General features: G+C 35.5%; 1 protein-coding gene across 1 annotated transcript in view; it reads left to right on the forward strand.

Moving 5' to 3' along the window:
- ROBO2 (roundabout guidance receptor 2) overlaps window positions 1–22,230 on the forward strand; it is a 637,624-nt gene that overhangs the window by 538,706 nt on the left and 76,688 nt on the right. Inside the window, exons 16-17 of the mRNA XM_053706022.1 lie at window positions 12,825–12,949; window positions 17,293–17,464. Coding sequence (XP_053561997.1) covers window positions 12,825–12,949; window positions 17,293–17,464 — 297 coding nt within the window. The remainder of the gene's footprint in view (window positions 1–12,824; window positions 12,950–17,292; window positions 17,465–22,230) is intronic.

Here is a 22,230-nt window from a genome sequence, read left to right on the forward strand (position 1 = left end):
AAACAGGAAAGGGATATAAAAAGATATCCAAGGAATTGAGAATGCAAATCAGCAGTGTTCAAACTCTAATCAAGAAGTGAAAAATGAGGGGTTCTGTTGAAACCAAACCACGGTTTGGTAGACTAACTAAAATTTTTGCCACAACTGCCAGGGAAGTTGTTTGTGATGCAAAGACAAACTCACAAATAACTTCAGGTGAAATACAGGACATGTGGTTTGGCTGTTTCAAGATGCACAATAAGGAGGCACTTGAAGAAAGATGGGCTGCATGGTCGAGTTGCCAGAAGAAAGCCATTACTATGCAAATGCCACAAAGTATCCTGCTTACAATACGCCAAACAACACAGAGACAAGCCTCAAACCTTCTGGCACAAAGTCATTTGGAGTGATGAGACCAAAATTTAGCTTTTTGGCCACAACCATAAATGCTACATTTGGAGAGGAGTCAACAAGGCCTATGATGAAAGGTACACCATTCCTACTGTGAAACACGGAGGTGGATCGCTGATGTTTTGGGGATGTGTGAGCTACAAAGGCACAGGAAATTTGGTCAGAATTGATGACAAGATGAATGCAGTATGTTATCAAACAGAATGCCTCATTTTCCACTTGATTAGAGTTTGAACACTGCAGATTTGCATTCTCAATTCCTTGGATATCTTTTTTATCCCTTTCCTGTTTTATACAGTTCAACTACCTTTTCCCACAGATCCTTTGACAATTATTTTTCTTTCCCCTTGACTCAGAATCCAGAAACGTCAGTGCAGCACTGGATGAAAGATGCAAGGGTCTGTCAGGAGTCCAGAAACTCATTGACCTTTTATACACACACACTAATTACAAGAAAACAGATCACAGGTGAGGATGGTTACCTTTAATAGCCATTCAAACCTCTTTGTGTCAACTTGTGTGCATGTTATCAGGCCAAAATCACCAGGGTATGTAAACTTTTGATCAGGGTCATTTGGGTAATTTCTGTTGTCATTATAATTTAAAAAGGTTAAACACAGTAGATTGATAATAAATGGCTTCAGGCAAACACTAACCATGAGTGAAAGAAAAGTTTTTGTGTTATCATTCATATTCTCTGAAAAATGGCCAAGAAATCATAAATTCTGCCAGGGTATGTATGTTTTTATATATATGTCTCAATTTCAAAGCCATTTGCCTACTCTTTTTTTTCTAATACCCAAGATCTCATATCTTTGAGCCCATGAGGCCTATTTATCAATGTGCGAGCGGCCTCAGAGTAGGCGGAAAAGTTATGGAGCTTGTCTTTATACGGAGCTTGATAAATTTGCCCCCGTATAACTTTTTTGAGCAATATTTTTTTGAAATAATGTTATTAGACATTGTTAATGAGTGTAACTGTACCTTGTAACATATTTTTGAAGTGTTTTGTGCAACTTTTTAGTTTCAGAAAACAGTTAACCACAGCTCTGAGATCACGGTAAGGATTGCAGCATAAATGACGATTGCGCTAGTACAATCGTGATTTAACTTCTCTTTTAATAGCAACGCAATGAAAATGGCTCGCAAAAACATGATTACGCTAGCGCAAAACCGTTTGTGAGTAATCTAGCCCTGAATGTCCATTTTAACTGTTTTTTTAAACATTGATGTGCAGATCTAGATTGAGTTTTGATTAAAAAGCAACTAAGAAAGAATTAACAGTGATGTATGGTGTCAATAACTTAACTAGGTCATGACAAATCCTCAAATCCTCAAATCCTTTAATTTCACATACATAGCTTTATTCCAAAGATATCTGTAATGTCCTTTCTTGTCTCCTAAAATAAGACCCTGAGTATTCCTGCTAGCTCTTAAGTCTCAAGTAAATTTGTCAGCTCCAGACCTAATGGGGTATGGGTCATTAAAGACTTAGTATATGAGGGCAAAGAAAATCAAAATGTTCTAATATACAGCCCAGTCATCACTGTGCTTCACATTCATGTACTGCATGCATTACATACAATGGTGCCTGCATTTGTTAAGCTTGTTTGTTCACTCAACTTAAAGATTTAGTAAGCATTCATTGTATAAGACTATTGACACAGCAACAAGTAATTCTACTATTGCATTGTCCTATTGTATGGTCAACTCCATGGAGACAAATGGAAAGATGAGTGTAAAAACATTAAGCTATTTTCTTAACAAAAAGTATAAAATAAAATATATATATTACAAAAACAGCAAAGATTACTGATCAAAATGTAGCATGTCTCAGAGATAAAATATGTTTTTATAGCTTTATATGTGGCCTGTCTGTAGCATTGTAACAATACTTTTTATGCACATAATAAGTCATTTCTGAAATCGCCATTATGCTATTCTTATTACATTGTTAAACATATCAAATTAAACATTTAATCATATTATACTTAAGGACTAGAATTATATTCTAGTGTCTACCAAGGTTTTATCTCTCAACAAAGCCTATATTTTCCTCTTTTAACAATTAAGGCTTAGATGTCTGGACTATGCTGGTTTGTTGATGATAGAATGACTTAGCAGAACAGACAGACTATTAACTAAGTTGAATTCTGGTAACTCCTTTACATGTTGGAATGCAATATTTGGTAAGAAACCAGGTATATATTCTGCAAAAGACTTGAATTGTAACAGTTACACAGGTGTGTAATTAGATATCTGTTAATCACTTCAGTCTTTCATCAAAAGTCTCAGAAAGATGACACTTGATGCAAAATTATATACTTCACTAAAGAGTAAAGAAGTGCATATAAAAATCTGATGATAAACGATCAAAGTAGGAATCCCACAGTTTAGACATGGTGATGTATTCAAAATAAATGTCACCAGCTATTAAATAGTGTACAGATGGAAAATACATAGTAAAAAAATGAATATTGCAGTACAGTTTATTGACATTAATTTCTGAATCACAATAATTGTTTTATTACTAGCTGCGCATAATGATTCTTAATTCATCTGTTCTAGCCCAGGGCTATCCAGCCTTTCCCAGTGAGAGGTTACAATTGATTATTTTTTTTTCAGTTAAAAAAAATAGGACTTCTATTAGCTGAAACAAAAAATATTATTCATCAGCTGTTAATTGAGCAATGCTTTTGTAAAATATATGGCACATTGTTTATGCTTGCAGAACTTTGAGCAACCTATATAAATTTATAACCAGAAGAATAGACTATACCCATGATAGTTGTAGACAACTGCCAGCTACATGGATGAGTCATGTGGGTGGGCAATTTGTGTGTTGCAATAGGCAATGGTAGAGTAGTAGAGGTCAGCCACAGCCTTATTTCACTATAGCATTGCTCAATTATGTATTACACAAAAGTAGATTATGGTGGTATGCACTGCCTGTGAAAAGCTCCAAAATACTTTCATGGGTCAGGTAAAAGCATTATAATATATGAAGAATCCATAAGTCAGATACAAGCCCTTTAAAGCTTTAGCTGTGAACCCTAGGCATATGTTTTGACAATCATTTTTATAAATATACATTATTGTGTGTTTGTGAAGTTTTAACAGATGGAGGTAGAATACCATTCTGAGTTCTTTGGTGATGTAATGTACATTATATTATTTGATACTGATCAGATTTAAATGCAGCATTATTCGATCAGGGCTTGACAAATTTGTTCAAAATCTAGGAGCCAGCCCATAAATTTAGGAGCCATAAACTTTTGACCACTCTTATGAAATAAAATAACACCATAATCTAAAAAAAATAGATTGCTATGTATTTTTCTTGTCAGTTAGAAGGTGGCAAGCTTTTCTCAAAACACTCTCGGCTAGATTACGAGTTGTGCGTTAGGCTTAAAAAGCAGCGTTGGCCGGTCCCAATGCTGCTTTTTAACGCCCGCTGGTATTACGAGTCTTGCAGGTACAGGTGTACCGCTCACTTTTTTGGCCAGACTTGGAAATACCGCAAATCCACTTATGTCAATTGCGTATCCTATTTTTTCAATGGGACTTGCATAGCGCCGGTATTACGAGTCTGCCAAAAAGTGAGTGGTAGACCCTCTCCTGTCAACACTGGTACCGCATTTTAAAGTCAGTAGCATAAAACTCTTAACTAAAGCGCTAAAAAGTACACTAACACCCATAAACTACCTATTAAACCCTAAACCGAGGCCCTCCCACATCGCAAACACTAAAATAAAAAGTTTAACCCCTAATCTGCCGAACCGAACATTGCCGCCACTATAATAAATATATTAACCCCTAAAAGCCACACTCCCACCTTGCAAACATTAGATAAATATTATTAACCCCTTATCTGCCAGCCCTAACATCGATGCCACCTATCTTCATTTATTAACCCCTAATCTGCCGCCCCAACGTCGCCGCCACTATATTAAAGTTATTAACCCTTAAACCTAAGTCTAACCCTAACCCAACCCCCCCTAACTTAAATATAATTTAAATAAATCTAAATAAAACATACTATTAATAACTACATTATTCCTATTTAAAACTAAATACTTACCTATGAAATAAACCCTAAGATAGCTACAATATAACTTATAGTTACATTGTAGCTAGCTTAGGTTTTATTTTTATTTTAAGGCAAGTTTGTATTTAGAATAGTTATTAAATAGTTATTAACTATTTAATAACTACCTAGTTAAAATAAATATAAAAAGTACCTGTAAAATAAAACCTAACCTAAGTTACACTAACACCTAATACTACACTATAATTAAATTAATTCCCTAAATTAAATACATTAAATAAAATTAGCTAAAGTACAAAAAACCCCCACTAAATTACAGAAAATAATAAACAAATTGCAAGATTTTTAAACTAATTACACCTAATTTAATCCCCCTAACAAAATAAAAAAGCTCCCCCAAAATAAAAAAAGACCTACCCTACACTAAATCACAAATAGCCCTTAAAAGGGCCTTTTGCAGGGCATTGCCCCAAAGTAATCCGCTCTTTTACCTATAAAAAAAATTACAAATCTCCCCCAACATTAAAAACCACCACCCACACAACCAACCCTACTCTAAAACCCACCAAATACCCCCTTAAAAAAAACCTAACACTAACCCCTTGAAGATCACCCAACCGGTCCAAAGTCCTCCACGAATCCAGCAGAAGTGGTCCTCCAGACGGGCAGAAGTCTTCATCCAGACGGCATCTTCTATCTTCATCCATCCGGCACGGAGCGGGTCCATCTTCAAGACATCTGATGCTGAGCATCCTCTTCTTCCGACAGCTACAACTGAATGAAGGTACCTTTAAATGACGTCATCCAAGATGGCGTCCCTTCAATTCTGTTTGGCTGATAGAATTCTATCAGCCAATCGGAATTAAGGTAGAAAAAATCCTATTGGCTAATTGGATCAGCCAATAGGATTGAAGTTCATCCTATTGTCTGATCCAATCAGCCAATAGGATTGAGCTGGCATTCTATTGGCTGTTCCAATCAATTTTTTCTACCTTAATTCCGATCGGCTGATAGAATTCTATCAGCCAATCAGAATTGAAGGGACGCCATCTTGGATGATGTCACTTTAAGGCACCTTCATTCAGTCGTAGCCGTCGGAAAAAGAGGATGGTCCGTGTCGGATGTCTTGAAGATGGACCCGTTCCGCACCGTATGGATGAAGATAGAAGATGCCGTCTGGATGAAGACTTCTGCCCGTCTGGAGGACCTCTTCTGCCCGTCTGGAGGACCACTTCTGCCGGATTCGTTGAGGACTTCAGCCCGGTTGGGTGAAGGCTTCTCCTGGTAAGGTGATTCTCAAGGGGTTAGTGCTAGGTTTTTTTAAGGGGGTATTGGGTGGGATTTAGAGTAGGGTTGGTTGTGTTGGTGTTAGTGTAACTTTGGTTAGGTTTTATTTTACAGGTAAATTTGTCTTTATTTTAGCTAGGTAGTTTATTAAATAGTTAATAACTATTTAATAACTATTCTACCTAGTTAAAATAAATAGAAACTTGCCTGTAAAATAAAAATAAAACCTAAGCTAGCTACAATGTAACTAGTTATATTGTAGCTAACTTAGGCCTAGATTTAGAGTTTTGTCGGTAAGGACCCGCGTAGCTAACGCCGGCTTTTTTCTGGCCGCACCATAAAAATAACTCTGGTATTGAGAGTCCACATAAAGGCTGCGTTAGGCTCCAAAAAAGGAGCATAGAGCATTTTTAACGCAGCTTCAACTCTCGATACCAGAGTTGCTTACACAAGCGGCCAGCCTCAAAAAAGTGCTCGTGCACGATTCGCCCATAGAAAACAATGGGGCTGTTTGAGCTGAAAAAAAACCTAACACCTGCAAAAAAGCCGCGTTCAGCTCCTAACGCAGCCCCATTGTTTTCTATGGGGTAACACTTCCTACGTCTGCACCTATCACTCTAACATGTACCCCGAGTCTAAACATCCCTAACCTTACACTTATTAACCCCTATTCTGCCGCCCCCGCTATCGCTGACACCTGCATATTATTATTAACCCATAATCTGCCGCTTCGTAAACCGCCGCTACTTACATTATCCTTATGTACCCCTAATCTGCTGCCCTAACATCGCCGACCCCTATATTATATTTATTAACCCCTAATCTGCCCCCCACAACGTCTCCTCCACCTGCCTACACTTATTAACCCCTAATCTGCCGAGCGGACCTGAGCGCTACTATAATAAAGTTATTAACCCCTAATCCGCCTCACTAACCCTATAATAAATAGTATTAACCCCTAATCTGCCCTCCCTAACATCGCCGACACCTAACTTCAATTATTAACCCCTAATCTGCCGACCGGAGCTCACCGCTATTCTAATAAATGTATTAACCCCTAAAGCTAAGTCTAACCCTAACACTAACACCCCCCTAAATTAAATATAATTTTAATCTAACGAAATTAATTAACTCTTATTAAATAAATTATTCCTATTTAAAGCTAAATACTTACCTGTAAAATAAATCCTAATATAGCTACAATATAAATTATAAATACATTGTAGCTATTTTAGGATTAATATTTATTTTACAGGCAACTTTGTAATTATTTTAACCAGGTACAATAGCTATTAAATAGTTAAGAACTATTTAATAGTTACCTAGTTAAAATAATTACAAAATTACCTGTAAAATAAATCCTAACCTAAGTTACAATTAAACCTAACACTATACTATCATTAAATTAATTAAATAAAATTCCTACAATTACCTACAATTAAACCTAACACTACACTATCAATACATTAATTAAATACAATATCTACAAATAACTACAATGAAATAAACTAACTAAAGTACAAAAAATAAAAAAGAACTAAGTTACAAAAAATAAAAAAATATCTACAAACATAAGAAAAATATTACAACAATTTTAAACTAATTACACCTACTCTAAGCCCCCTAATAAAACAACAAAGCCCCCCAAAATAAAAAATGCCCTACCCTATTCTAAATAACTAAAGTTCAAAGCTCTTTTACCTTACCAGCCCTGAACAGGGCCCTTTGCGGGGCATGCCCCAAGAAGTTCAGCTCTTTTGCCTGTAAAAAAAACATACAATACCCCCCCAACATTACAACCCACCACCCACATTACCCCTAATCTAACCCAAACCCCCCTTAAATAAACCTAACACTAATTTCCTGAAGATCTTCCTACCTTATCTTCACCATAAAGGTTCACCGATCCGTCCTGAAGAGCTCCTCCGATGTCCTGATCCAAGCCCAAGCGGGGGGCTGAAGATGTCCATGATCCGGTAGAAGTCTTCATCCAAGCGGGGCAGAAGAGATCTTCCATCCGATTGAAGTCTTCATCCAGGCGGCATCTTCTATCGACATCCATCTGGAGCGGAGCGGCAGCATCCTGAAGACCTCCGACGCGGAACATCCATCCGGACCGACGACTGAACGACGAAGGACGGTTCCTTTAAATGACGTCATCCAAGATGGCGTCCCTCGAATTCCGATTGGCTGATAGGATTCTATCAGCCAATCGGAATTAAGGTAGGAATATTCTGATTGGCTGATGGAATCAGCCAATCAGAATCAAGTTCAATCCGATTGGCTGATCCAATCAGCAAATCAGATTGAGCTCGCATTCTATTGGCTGTTCCGATCAGCCAATAGAATGCGAGCTAAATCTGATTGGCTGATTCCATCAGCCAATCAGAATATTCCTACCTTAATTCCAATTGGCTGATAGAATCCTATCAGCCAATCGGAATTCGAGGGACGCCATCTTGGATGACGTCATTTAAAGGAACCGTCATTCGTCGTTCAGTCGTCGGCCAGGATGGATGTTCCGCGTCAGAGGTCTTCAGGATGCTGCCGCTCCGCTCCAGATGGATGTCGATAGAAGATGCCGCCTGGATGAAGACTTCAATCGGATGGAAGACCTCTTCTGCCCCGCTTGGATGAAGACTTCAATCGGATGGAAGACCTCTTCTGCCCCGCTTGGATGAAGACTTCTACCGGATCATGGACATCTTCAGCCCCCCGCTTGGGCTTGGATCAGGACATCGGAGGAGCTCTTCAGGATGGATCGGTGAACCTGGTATGGTGAAGATAAGGTAGGAAGATCTTCAGGGGCTTAGTGTTAGGTTTATTTAAGGGGGGTTTGGGTTAGATTAGGGGTATGTGGGTGGTGGGTTGTAATGTTGGGGGGGGGTATTGTATGTTTTTTTTACAGGCAAAAGAGCTGAACTTCTTGGGGCATGCCCCGCAAAGGGCCCTGTTCAGGGCTTGTAAGGTAAAAGAGCTTTTAACTTTAGTAATTTAGAATAGGGTAGGGCATTTTTTATTTTGGGGGGCTTTGTTGTTTTATTAGGGGGCTTAGAGTAGGTGTAATTAGTTTAAAATTGTTGTAATATTTTTCTTATGTTTGTAGATATTTTTTTATTTTTTGTAACTTAGTTCTTTTTTATTTTTTGTACTTTAGTTAGTTTATTTCATTGTAGTTATTTGTAGATATTGTATTTAATTAATGTATTGATAGTGTAGTGTTAGGTTTAATTGTAGGTAATTGTAGGTATTTTATTTAATTAATTTATTGATAGTGTAGTGTTAGGTTTAATTGTAACTTAGGTTAGGATTTATTTTACAGGTAATTTTGTAATTATTTTAACTAGGTAACTATTAAATAGTTCTTAACTATTTAATAGCTATTGTACCTGCTTAAAATAATTACAAAGTTGCCTGTAAAATAAATATTAATCCTAAAATAGCTACAATGTAATTATAATTTATATTGTAGCTATATTAGGATTTATTTTACAGGTAAGTATTTAGCTTTAAATAGGAATAATTTATTTAATAAGAGTTAATTAATTTCGTTAGATTAAAATTATATTTAATTTAGGGGGGTGTTAGTGTTAGGGTTAGACTTAGCTTTAGGGGTTAATACATTTATTAGAATAGCGGGGAGCTCCGGTCGGCAGATTAGGGGTTAATAATTGAAGTTAGGTGTCGGCGATGTTAGGAAGGGCAGATTAGGGGTTAATACTATTTATTATAGGGTTAGTGAGGCGGATTAGGGGTTAATAACTTTATTATAGTAGCGCTCAGGTCCGCTCGGCAGATTAGGGGTTAATAAGTGTAGGCAGGTGGAGGAGACGTTGTGGGGGGCAGATTAGGGGTTAATAAATATAATATAGGGGTCGGCGGTGTAAGGGGCAGCAGATTAGGGGTACATAAGGATAACGTAGGTGGCGGCGCTTTGCGGTCGGCAGATTAGGGGTTAATAAGTGTAGGTAGCTGGCGGCGACGTTGTGGGGGGCAGGTTAGGGGTTAATAAATATAATATAGGGGCAGCAGATTAGGGGTACATAAGGATAACGTAGTTGGCGGTCGGCAGATTAGGGGTTAAAAAAATGAATCGAGTGGCAGCGATGTGGGGAGACCTCGGTTTAGGGGTACATAGGTAGTTTATGGGTGTTAGTGTACTTTAGAGTACAGTAGTTAAGAGCTGTATAAACCGGCGTTAGCCCAGAAAGCTCTTAACTACTGACTTTTTTCCTGCGGCTGGAGTTTTGTCGTTAGAATTCTAACGCTCACTTCAGCCACGACTCTAAATACCGGAGTTAGAAAAATCCCATTGAAAAGATAGGATACGCAAATGATGTAAGGGGATCTGCGGTATGGAAAAGTCGCGGCTGAAAAGTGAGCGTTAGACCCTTTTTTGAGTGACTCCAAATACCAGAGTTAGCCTAAAACCAGCGTTAGGAGCCTCTAACGCTGGTTTTCACGGCTAACGCCAAACTCCAAATCTAGGCCTATGGGTTTATTTTATAGGTAAGTATTTAGTTTTAAATAGGAATTATTTAGGTAATAATAGTAATTTTATTTAGATTATATTATATTTAAGTTAGTGGGTGTTAGGGTTAGGGTTAGACTTATATTTAGGGGTTAATAACTTTAATATTGTGGCGGCGACGTTGGGGGCAGCAGATTAGGGGTTAAGAAGTGTAGGTAGGTTGTGGTGACATTGGGGGCCTTAGATTAGGGGTTTAAAAATATAATGTAGGTGTTGGCGATGTTGGGGGCAGCATATTAGGGGTTTATAAGTATAATGTAGGTGGCGGCGGTGTCCGGAGCGGCAGATTATGGGTTAATCAATATAATGTAGGTGTCGGCAATGTCGGGGGCATTAGATTAGGGGTTAATAAGTGTAAGATTAAGGGTGTTTAGACTCAGGGTTCATGTTAGGGTGTTAGGTGTAGACATAAATGTATTTTCCCCATAGGAATCAATGGGGCTGCGTTAGGAGCTAAACGCTGCTTTTTTGCAGGTGTTTTTTTTTTTCAACTGCTCTCCCCCATTGATTCCTATGGGGAAATCGTGCACGAGCACGTTCAGCCAGCTCACCACTAACGTAAGCAGCGCTGGTATTGAGGTGAGATGTGGAGCAAAATTTTTCTCTGCGATCACTTTTTTGCGGTTAACGCCGGGTTTGTAAAAACCCGTAATACCTGCTCTGTCTGTAAGTGAGCAGTGAGCATAAACTGCTCGTTAGCACAGCATAGCCTCTAACGCAAAACTCGTAATCTAGGTTATTGGTTGGATAATTGGGAACTTGTCTACTTCATATATGGAGCCCATAGTGTTATATATATATATATGGGACAAATGTGTTGAATACAGGGACCCAGTATTTAAAATCAGGCTCTATAGCAAAAGTATCACACATATGTTGTCACGTGTGTTTGGCACATGTAATAATTCCTTATGAGCAAAGACTGTTGAAGAAAGCTTTAAGCGTTGAACATTTTTCACATCTCAGACAGTCATATTGTCTAGAACTACAATACTACAATACACAAGCTGTGTGGAAGTGTCTTGGCCATAAACATCCATGTCTAATCACACAACAATAAGTCTTTAATAAAGAATGGGGCAAACAGAGGAATGACAGCAGCACATACACAAAAATTATAATATGTGTTATGGCACCGATCTTAATCAAAATGCCCAGCAACGAATAACTGTAGCATAATAATAAACAAAGAAGAATATTTTTGTTTAAAATGAAACTTGCAAACATTCATGGTTTTCATTCCAAAGTACAAATTTGTATGTGTTTTTTAAAGATATTTGTGTATTTCAAGCAAAGATACAAGTTTTTACTTGGTTTCACTCATTGTACTAAGTTTGCAGTTGGTGCATCACGCATGTTCACAAGTAAAAATATTGTGTCACTTTGATTTGTTGGATTTTTTTGGAATAAACATGAATATAAGCATATGACTCAACTCATAAAAATCATTGTAAAATAAATGCAGTGCTTATTTTTGCTGTAAGCTGGGTCTTTTCCAGGTTTGGCCAGGTCAGTTTAATTATTTATTAAATGTCAATTGTTTGTGGATAGAGCAACGCTTGGCTAACTTGAAAAAACTGAACTAAACCAACCCCACCTGATATTTTAAAATGGTCTTGCACTGTCTATTTTCGATATTCAGATCCATATACCAACCTGAGCATATCCTCCCATGATTTCCTTGTAGTGGTATACAAGTCAGCATACACAGTCACAGTTTATTCAGGTTCTCTAGCAAGCTGTATGTTATACTATTTTGTTGGTAATCATAATAATCTTTAAGTCTATATCCATATTCTAATGTGTTGTCTGGATTAATTGTAGACCAACCATTTTATTCAGCCCATAATGTATATCTAGACACACACACACTCACTCACTCACTCACACACACACACACTCACTCACACACACACACACACTCACACATTATTTATACAACTAAATGAATAAATGTAATATTTTATGCCATTCTACATATTTTATTTTATTCTTCTTCGGTTATTATCCCATTGGACTAGTTTATTCTTGTGCATTGATAACACCGATAACATTTTTTTTTAGAAAAACAAAATCAATAGGTATTTTTACTGCAATCAGATATTGTTTAGAAGTAGTATATTAGACCAACAAGTTTTCCTTTTATTTAATATATAAAATGATGCTAAAAAAATAATAATAATAATAATAATTTCCCCTATACTTAAATGCTTCATAAATACTTGATTACATCTTAGTAATAAGATGGTCATAGTCTTTATTTCTATAGATGTATGCTTAAAACATAGAAATACATAGAATATTTTGAGAAATTAATATGTATGTAAATACAATGGTTACATTTTGCTGAAGTAGAAAAACCTGGAGTATTGCTGGTTTAAACAGATGTTATCACAACAGCTAATATTTCAAAATCAGTACCTTGCAATGTTTGCATATTTCAGTCTGCAGGGAATGTTAGCTCAGAGTTTTGCCTGCCTAAATATACATTAAGTTGGTATAAATGAGGCATCAACTGCAGGATTAATGTTTCTTCCTATTTTTTCTTTCTGTGCTCACCTGATTTAGCCCCAAGTGCCCCTCCGCAGGCTGTTATCGTTCAGACAGTGGGAAGCAACAATAGCACAAGCATTAGTGTCTCTTGGGACCCTCCTCCCACGGATCACCAAAATGGAATTATTCAGGACTATAAGGTAAGTTCATTATAAAATAATTTCAGCTAAATATGTTACCAAGTAAATTATTTTTTAATAATGTATTTAAAAGTACATTATACACTAGATTTGTCTTTGCATGAATGTTTTGTAGATCTATTTATATAGCCTATACAGCTTTTTTTTTTTTTAAAGTATAGTTTTGCTTATTTTTAAATAACATTGTGCTGATTTTCAGACTCCTAACCAAGCCCCAAAGTTTTAGGAGAATACTGATGTATACCTACTCCAGCTTGCTCCTGTTTGTGTAAAGAGTCTTTTCATATGCAGAGAAGGGGGGGCATCTGCTTTTTTTGCTATAGCACCACTTTCAGTGGGTGTCTCAGCCTAACCTTTTTAACAGTGCTAAACTGGGAACTTCTAAGTACTTTTTTAAACGGTTTTATACTGGATTTTTAGATCAGCATCTGTGCATATTATTCTTTATTCTTTATAGTAGTGTCTATTACATGCAGTTAAATGAAAATTGGTGTATACTGTCCCTTTAAATCTAAATATATATTTGTATATTTTACCATTACAGATGCCAGTATATTTATAGTATATTTTAAACTCTTATTAGCAATAAAACCTGCCATAATGTAAGATGAAATGTATCTTCGTTTTGGATATTCGTAGAAATTTGTTTCCCCAAATATTTGGTGGTTGCGCTATTCAGTTTTTGGTTTGCTTAAAACGAAATGAAAATTAAATTTTCGATAAGCATTTACATTAGTTAGTTAGCTACAAATACTTACCTTAACATGCTCTGGAGAGCACGCTAACCTTATCCTCTTCTTGCCAGAGCACCAGCAGCGCTAAGACCTGGCTTAATGCTCTCATTTCTCAGGACCTGCACTAACTAACTAACTAACTAACTAACTAAGCCTTCTATTAGTGTAGCTGAGGCTCTGACAAGAAGAGGATCGGGTTAGCGCATTCTCCAGTGCGCTAAGGTAAGTATTTAACCCTTAAAAATTCAAAGGAAACAAATGAATACTGGCAAATTTCTTCAGTATTTTTCATTTTCCTTAATTTTTCAATGGTGCATTTGAAAACGAAAATTCAATTTTCATGACGAATGTGCATATATATATATCATGATAGATAGATAGATAGATAGATAGATAGATAGATATTGCAAGTTTTCTCATCATTTAAGAAGTTTCCTCAATGATATCCTTTTCTTTTTTGTTTTTTTTGTTTATTTATTTAGTTATTTATTTATTTTGAAATCAATATTGCATCAAGATTTATTAGCCCCTATGTAGATATTAACCTCAGATTCACCCTTGTCAATATTTACTGTTTAAATAAATTATTCTTGATACTACTACATGCATTCCTGCATGCCTTGTATTGAATTTAAAACAAATTGAAATATGATTTCACATTCAAGCAAAAAATATATAAGGAAATGATTTAGGCCAAAGCAAAAATTCATTAATATGATTGTAATCTGTTTTGTATAGAATGTATGAGATAAATGTTGAACCTGGTCATAGATTACTATAGTGAAAAATGTTGATATTGTTGAATATAAATGCAAAGAGAATGTATGAAGTGTACACTGTGAGATTAACCATATGCATTTTATTTTAATTCAGATATAACTTGTGCAGAAATTGTTCTGGGCAGGGGGAAATAAAATGCTGTAAACATAATATCAGTAGCACTATGTATAAACAAGCAGCAGAGAGTTTCATGTTATACAAGTAGTATTCTTAGATATAAGGACTAAAATACCATGGGGGAGATCATTTACCCCTCTTGTTTTTTTTCCTTTAGTCACTTATGTATGCATTTTTTTTTACTGTGAGAAGATACTAGCCAAACAATACCCAAATATCAACTGCAAAACAGGTATTGTTTAGCATAAAAGTGATTATGTTTTATCCTGTTTCACATTGAAACATATGATTTACTTGGAGACTTTAAATTCTTTATATTTTCAAAATTTCTTCTCAATCTTCTGTTTGAAAGAAAGCTTCTCGAAAGTTATGAATAATAAGTATCTCATGGTTTCAATGAACTAGCAACTAGTGCAAAAATATTGTTACCTTCAAATTATAATATGGAAACGTGGACTCATATGTCTTCCATATTTTGTAATGCAGTGCATGACCTCAGGGGTGGGGAATAGAAATTGCTATTCCGTGCTTTGTTTTTAAAGTATTCATGGACTGATGAATTTGGATAAATGACAATGTTGGTGGCACACAGAAAGAAAATTGTTTGAAACTGCACAAACATCAAATAGTTGCTAATGATGAGTGAACGTCATTCTTCATTCACGAATTGTGGTTGAATGGCTAAGGAGATTCCTTTTTATTAATTCTAAAAGATATTCGGGAGCACAGTTTCACATGATCTACAAGCTGTTGCTAGTTTGATAAATTAGTTCCTATATGCACTTGACCATATCTAAAACAACATATAACCATGAACTGTGTAAAAAAACTAAACAAGGGTACCATGTATCTCAGATTCATTTTAGAATTCAATAACTGTATAGCTCCTAATATAATTAGATAAACTCCAGCATATGCAATGTGCTACCTTGTTTCTCTATGGGAAAAAAAAAAAATCTGCAAAATGAATATGCATTACATTGCTTATGTTTAGTGTGTAATATGCCTTTTACGTAGGACTTAAAGGGACATTATACACTCATTTTTTCTTTTCATAAATGTTTTGTAGATGATCTATTTATATAGCCCATAAAGTTTTTTTTTTAAAAAAAAATGTATAGTTTTGCTTATTTTTTAAATAACATTGCTCTGATTTTCAGACTCCTAACCAAGCCCCAAAGTTTTATGTGAATACCGTCAGCTACCTTCTCCAGCTTGCTCCTGTTTGTGTAAAGGGTCTTTTTCATATGCAAAAGAAGGGGGAGGGGGGAGTGTCTTATTTCCCACTTGCAGTGGGCTTTCCAGCTGCCTTTTCAAAAGAGCCAAACTGACAGCTTCTAAGTACGTTTTTAAACAGTTTTATACTGGATTTTTATATCAGTATCTGTGCGTCTTATTCTTTATAATAGTGTCTATTACATGCAGTTATATGAAAATGAGTGTATACTGTCCCTTTAATCAAATACTTATGGGCTTAAAGGGACATAACATTTAAAATCTATAATTTCATATAAAACGTTTAATTATTCATAAAGGGAAAAATGCAATATATTTCATTATTTCCTTTCCCTGTAATTTAATTGTAGTCTTTCCACTCCCACAGGAAGGATGAAATACAATTTGCACTGTGATTGGTTAATATGTTCAGAAGTTTGTTTAAATCAGTCAATAATTGGTCACAACAAATAAACAAAAACAAACAAAAAAAAAAATTAACAATATATACAAACTGTGCACTGTCAGACAGCTGCCAGTAACTAAGATGGTGGATACTAGTAAGAGGGGGGTTAGAAAGCTGTTTTGGGGGGATCAGGGAGGTTGGAGTGTAAGGGGGGGATCCTACACTGCAGAAAAATAAAGCCAATAAAAAAAAATACAAATGCTCTAAAGATTCATATTGGCAGAATGCCTGCCAGTACCTAAGATGGTGGTGTCCACTGGGGGTCGATTTAGTGAAGAGACCTGTTTAGGAGGGATCGGGGGGTCAGCTGGGAAGGAAAATCTCTACACTACAGCTAAACTTAACCTTACAAGCTACCTGATTAACCCTTTCACTGCCAAGTATTTTAGAAGTGTGGTGCACAGCTGCAATTACAGCCTTCTAATTACAAAAAAAGCAATGGCAAAGCCATGCATGTCTGCTATTTCTGAACAAAGGGGATCCCATAGAAGCTTTTATAACCATTTGTGTTATGGCTTCATATACGATTTCTAAATAATTTCTGCAAGAACCACAAAATTTGTGAACAAGTTAGCAAATGTTTTAATATGATTGCATTATGCGGCAAAACGGTGGCATAAAATGTACCAAAATGAGCATAGATTAATAACTTGGGTTGGCTACTAAACAGGTAAATAATAAAATAATAAAATATAAAAAACAATGGCTCTATTTCTGTTTAAATGGAGTGATGACAAAAATGCTAAGTATGATCTGGTCTTTTGGGAAAGTTTTTCTCAGAAATTTCAATCTGCTATTTTAATTGCATGTTTGTAGTTTCCTTCTAGATTCAGTCACATTGGATTTAGATGGTTTTGATAACAACTATATTATTTTAATTTGCTTTGTTATTTAAAGACATGTTACATAAAATATAAGTAAAAAAATAGTAAATGTACTCGTATCTGTAAACAGAATAGATAGTATAGATTTATAACAAATTTCAATAGTATTATCTTGAACTATTTTCTTTGCATTTTGTTTTTTTCCAGATTTGGTGTTTAGGTAATGAGACCAGATTTCACATAAACAAAACTGTGGATGCTGCAATACGCTCAGTGGTGATTGGCGGTTTGTTTCCTGGTATTCAGTACCGAGTAGAAGTTGCTGCGAGCACAAGTGCCGGTGTTGGTGTAAAAAGTGACCCTCAGCACATATTGATAGGTAATATTTTTTTCGCCAATGTTCTGTTACTCACAGCTAATAACAAACAATTATTTTATGCAATTATTTAAAAGAAAATGCATGCTTAGGTGAACACCCCAGGGCTCTGTAGATTTTGGAATATCTCGGTTTTATTTTATTAAAATTTTAACATGACATTTTAATCTGTACAGGGACATGCAGACACACATGGGCATGCGCACATGCATGTGCACAACTACATTTACATATATGGATTTCTTAAATATACATTTAAGTAATATACAAGCAAAGAGCCCCATGATAGCACCTAAGTATATTGGCTGTAAAAATAATATAATTAAATAACACATAAATCATGCAAATTGAGTGCCTACCTGATAAGAAAAGGCAATGATGAGGACTGTGGTATCTGAGTTCTGATGAAACTATAGCTGATCAAAGGGTATAAGTTAATTGAACACTAAAGTCAAAATTACATTTTCATGATTTACAATACCATTTTAAACAACTTTCCAACTATCTAAATATGCACACTTTTTATATGCACACTTTCTGAGACACCAGTTTCTACTGAACATGTGCAATTATTCACAGAATATATAAGTATGTGCATTTTTTGATTGGCCAATGGCTGTCACATGATGCAGTGGGAAGGAAAATGGAACTAACTTTGAAATTTGTCAGAAAAAAATTCAAACTGTGTTTTTGCATTGTCTTTTATACATGCATTGATTATGCTATTTCTATTGTATTTATAATAGTATAAACAGTATATAGTATTATTGATGAAAAGGTCTACTTGAGGCCTAGTTGAAGGCTGAGGTATATAAAGCTGAAGGGCTTAGTTTAAGGCTGAAGTAAGTAAAAGTGAGATTAGAATTGTTCATACAAAGGGCTCCATGTACTAACAGGTGGGCGGACAGCTTCTCGACTTGCAAAGCTGTCTGCCCGCCTTCACTATATATGGGCAGCGGACCTGTTTGCCCGCTGTCCTATATGTATATTACACACTAATCACAGTGTGTAATGCCCGCCCCTTCATTCGCGCGGCCAATCCCGCGACTGAAGGGGCTGTTAATCACTGCGAGTGAGCAAGGTCTCTGTGATTTTCCCTCGCCACATTGCCGGAAGCAGGCTCGTATATGCAAACCTGCCCCGCAAGGGCTCTGGATCAGCTCTTGCTGCTTCGTTCATGGAGCCCAATGGCTTAGTTTATAGTTGAGGAAAGCAAGTAATTTTGCCCTACCTAAGGCCTGGAACATTTTGTATTATGTTTTGTTTTCCTTACAAATCTTTATTTTTTTTGAGGAATGCCTCATGGCAGAATGTTACAGGACATTTTCTCTAGACAAGTTGCTTATTACACTTTAATGTTACAGTTCTCTGTAAAGAAAGCATAATAATAAATTAATTTCCAACCAGTTTTGTGAGTGGCCCAGCAGTGAAAAAGTTAATTAGAGCAATCAGCAAACACTACACAATGCAAACTGCAAGGTGTGTTTTTCCCTTATTAACTGTTTGACTGCTGGGCCACTCACAAAATTGGCCTTAGATGGAACACTGTTTCCAACACAACTTTTATGTGCTGATTACAAAAAAGGGTACACAAAAAGTAAACAAATGTATCTTGGATAGGAAGTCATGCTAGTTTTCATTACCTTTGTGCAATTTAATTAACTGAATTGCAGTTCATTGCTGCTAACATTGACTAAATTGTATTTTAGGGGACAAAGCTCCTGGGTGTTGTATTTTTTCTATTTTTAATATTGTCACACGTTATATAAATCACATTTAAATGTAATGAACATAAAAACACAAGGTAACCATGCAAAGCTCATTTTTTCTTTTTAAATCAACGTGTGCTGTTTTGTGTGAAACATTCCTAATAATATGCAGCCTTATCATTAAAATGGCAAACAATTTGTTTTTCTTTGTTGCATCTGGAAGAGGGCAGTTTAAAATGCATTATTTTTTTATAAAATGGATGTTCTTGCACTGAAGATAAAACAATATTTTGCATTGTATGAGGTTTGTAACTGTCACTGATAAAGCAGCTTAAAGGGATATAAAACCCAATTTTTTTCTTTTATGATTAAAGGGACAGTCTACTCCAGAATTTGTATTGTTTTAAAAGATAGATAAACCCTTTATTACCCATTTCCCAGTTTTGCATAACCAACACAGTTATAATAATATACTTTTAACCTCTGTGATCATCTTGTATCTAAGCCTCTGCAAACTGCCCCTTTTTTCAGTTCTTTTGACAGACTTGCAGTCTAGCCAATCAGTGCCTGCTCCCAGATAACTTCTCGTGCACGAGCACAGTGTTATCTATATGAAAAACGTGAACTAACACCCTCTAGTGGTGAAAAACTGTTAAAATGCAATCTGAAAGAGGTGGGCTTCAAGGTCTAAGAAATTAGCATATGAACCTCCTAGGTTAAGCTTTCAACTAAGAATACCAAGAGAACAAAGCAAAATTGGTGATAAAAGTAAATTGGAAAATTGTTTAAAATTACATGCTCTATCTGAATCATGAAAGTTTATTTTGGCCTAGACTGTCCCTTTAAGATAGAGCATGTAATTGTACACAGCTTTCTGTTTTACTTCTATTAATATTTTCTCTTCATTTTCTTGATATCTTTTGTTGATAACAGGGACATAAGCTTAGGTGCCTGCGTTTTTCTGCAGCACTATATGGCAGCAGCTTTGCAAGAATGTTATCCATTTGCAAGAGCACTAGATGGCAGCACTATTTCCTGCCATATAGTGCTTCAAGATGCCTACCTAGGTATCTCTTCAACGCAGAATATCATAGGAACGAAGAAAATTAGATTAAATAAAAGTTTTTTTTTAAATAGTGTGTCCTATCTGAATCACAAAATAAAATGTTTGGGTTTCATATTTCTTTAAATTCTATCAGCAAGGAATATGATATGTCTAGAGAAATTTACTTTTTGTTGCAAATAAAATAAACAATTTTAAAGGGATACTAAGCCCACATTCTTCCTTTCATGATTCATATACAGCATATCAGTTTAAGCAACTTTCTAATTTACTCCTATTATCAATTTTACTTCATTCTCTTGCTATCTTTATTTAAAAAGCAGGAATGTAAATCTTAGGAGGCGGCCCATTTTAGGTTCAGAACCCTGGATAGCACTTGCTTATTGGTGACTACATTCAGGCAACCCATAAGCAAGCATAACCCAGGTTCTCAACCAAAAAATTGCACATGCTTAAGCAGTGCTCTTTCATATTCATGATGGAATTTTTAGAGTTTAGTGCCTCTTTAAGAGCAAAGACTAACCCATTGGTAAAACACAGTGATTAATGCCTTAGACCATTCTTCCTTTAATCGATTAAGTAGAAAGAGGGCCCCTCTAATTACCTTTTAATATCAAAATAGCACTGAACGTGCCCTTCCACCTTGCAAATGTCTCTCTGGATAAGAAAGAATTAAATTGCATTATGTATAAAGTAAATAGGATTACATTTTCCTCTATGGACCCCCAAGGCAGTGGTTTCTCATAAACTCATCGTCCAATGACACCCCCTCCAAAATTCTGCTAATCTATTCACTAGCCTAAATACATCCCAGCTTTTATTGGTTCAATGAGAAACAAAAACATGGTTTACCCACACTTTACTATGTCTTAAATTTTTAAAGGTTAAATACATATATTATTTTATATTACTTCATAATGATACAACAGAACTCCTTTTTAAAATGATGTCTTCATTAAAATAACAAATGTATCACATAACTAAACATGGTAACAGCGTGTTCAACCAGAAAAAAAAAATGCATTAGGCTTTTCTTGCAATTCATTTAAAAATTCCCAAGGAAATATGAGGCCTACATTAACTGTTAATTGATTATGCAATAAAAGTAAGAAGTTTCTGGGATAAACCTTTAAATCTTTTCTTGCTATTTGTCTCCCTTAGATCCCTGAGCAGTGATCAGAAATAATGACTAATATTGGTACATTGGAAGCGAGTAACCTTTACATTAGAATGTGCTGTAGTTACATTTAAATAATATTCCTAAGAGTATTACGTATTTTTAGTTGATGTTAGGGAAAAGATAAATAATTAAGTAAATGTAATAATTTCTACAATATAGAATGTTTAAATAAAACTGCAGTGCCAAAATGATTTGCTATATCATGTATATTGTTCTATAAGATATTGCTTTATTATACATCTTTAAGGCATTCTTGGTAGGGGGTTTGCATTCCTGGGTGAAATATGTGAATTTCTGGGTGGATTTGTTGGTAGGATCTGGATGTTGGCTGTGATTTTATGTATGTTTGGTGTCTTAAGTTTTTGGGTGGATTCACTGATATAGTTTGTAAATTCATAGGTGGTATTTGCATTTTTGGGTGGATCTTGTGTGCTGCTTGCTTGTGTATTTGTGGTGGGTTTGTGCATTCCTGAGTATGGTGTCTGCTCTAATAGGTGAGTGTTTGGAGGGCCTTGATGTCTATGAGACATGGGTTATAATTTAAAAACAGAGCTACCAATTAGTTATAATCTACCTTGTCACTAGTAAATTATCATCTTTGTAAATATTGTCCACATATGCATGCCATGTTTACTCATCTAAAAAGAAATTAAAGTCATTTTTTATTTATTATATCTAAAACAAAGCATTTTAAATTTAATACATATATATATATATATAGACACATTTTTTTTAAAAGACTCAAAGACATGTGATTTGAAAGTAGACTCGCAAAACATTATTCTCTATAATGGCTATATTTGTTTATTGAAACACA

Source organism: Bombina bombina, chromosome 3, assembly GCF_027579735.1.
Source record: "Bombina bombina isolate aBomBom1 chromosome 3, aBomBom1.pri, whole genome shotgun sequence".
Lineage (NCBI taxonomy): Eukaryota > Metazoa > Chordata > Amphibia > Anura > Bombinatoridae > Bombina > Bombina bombina.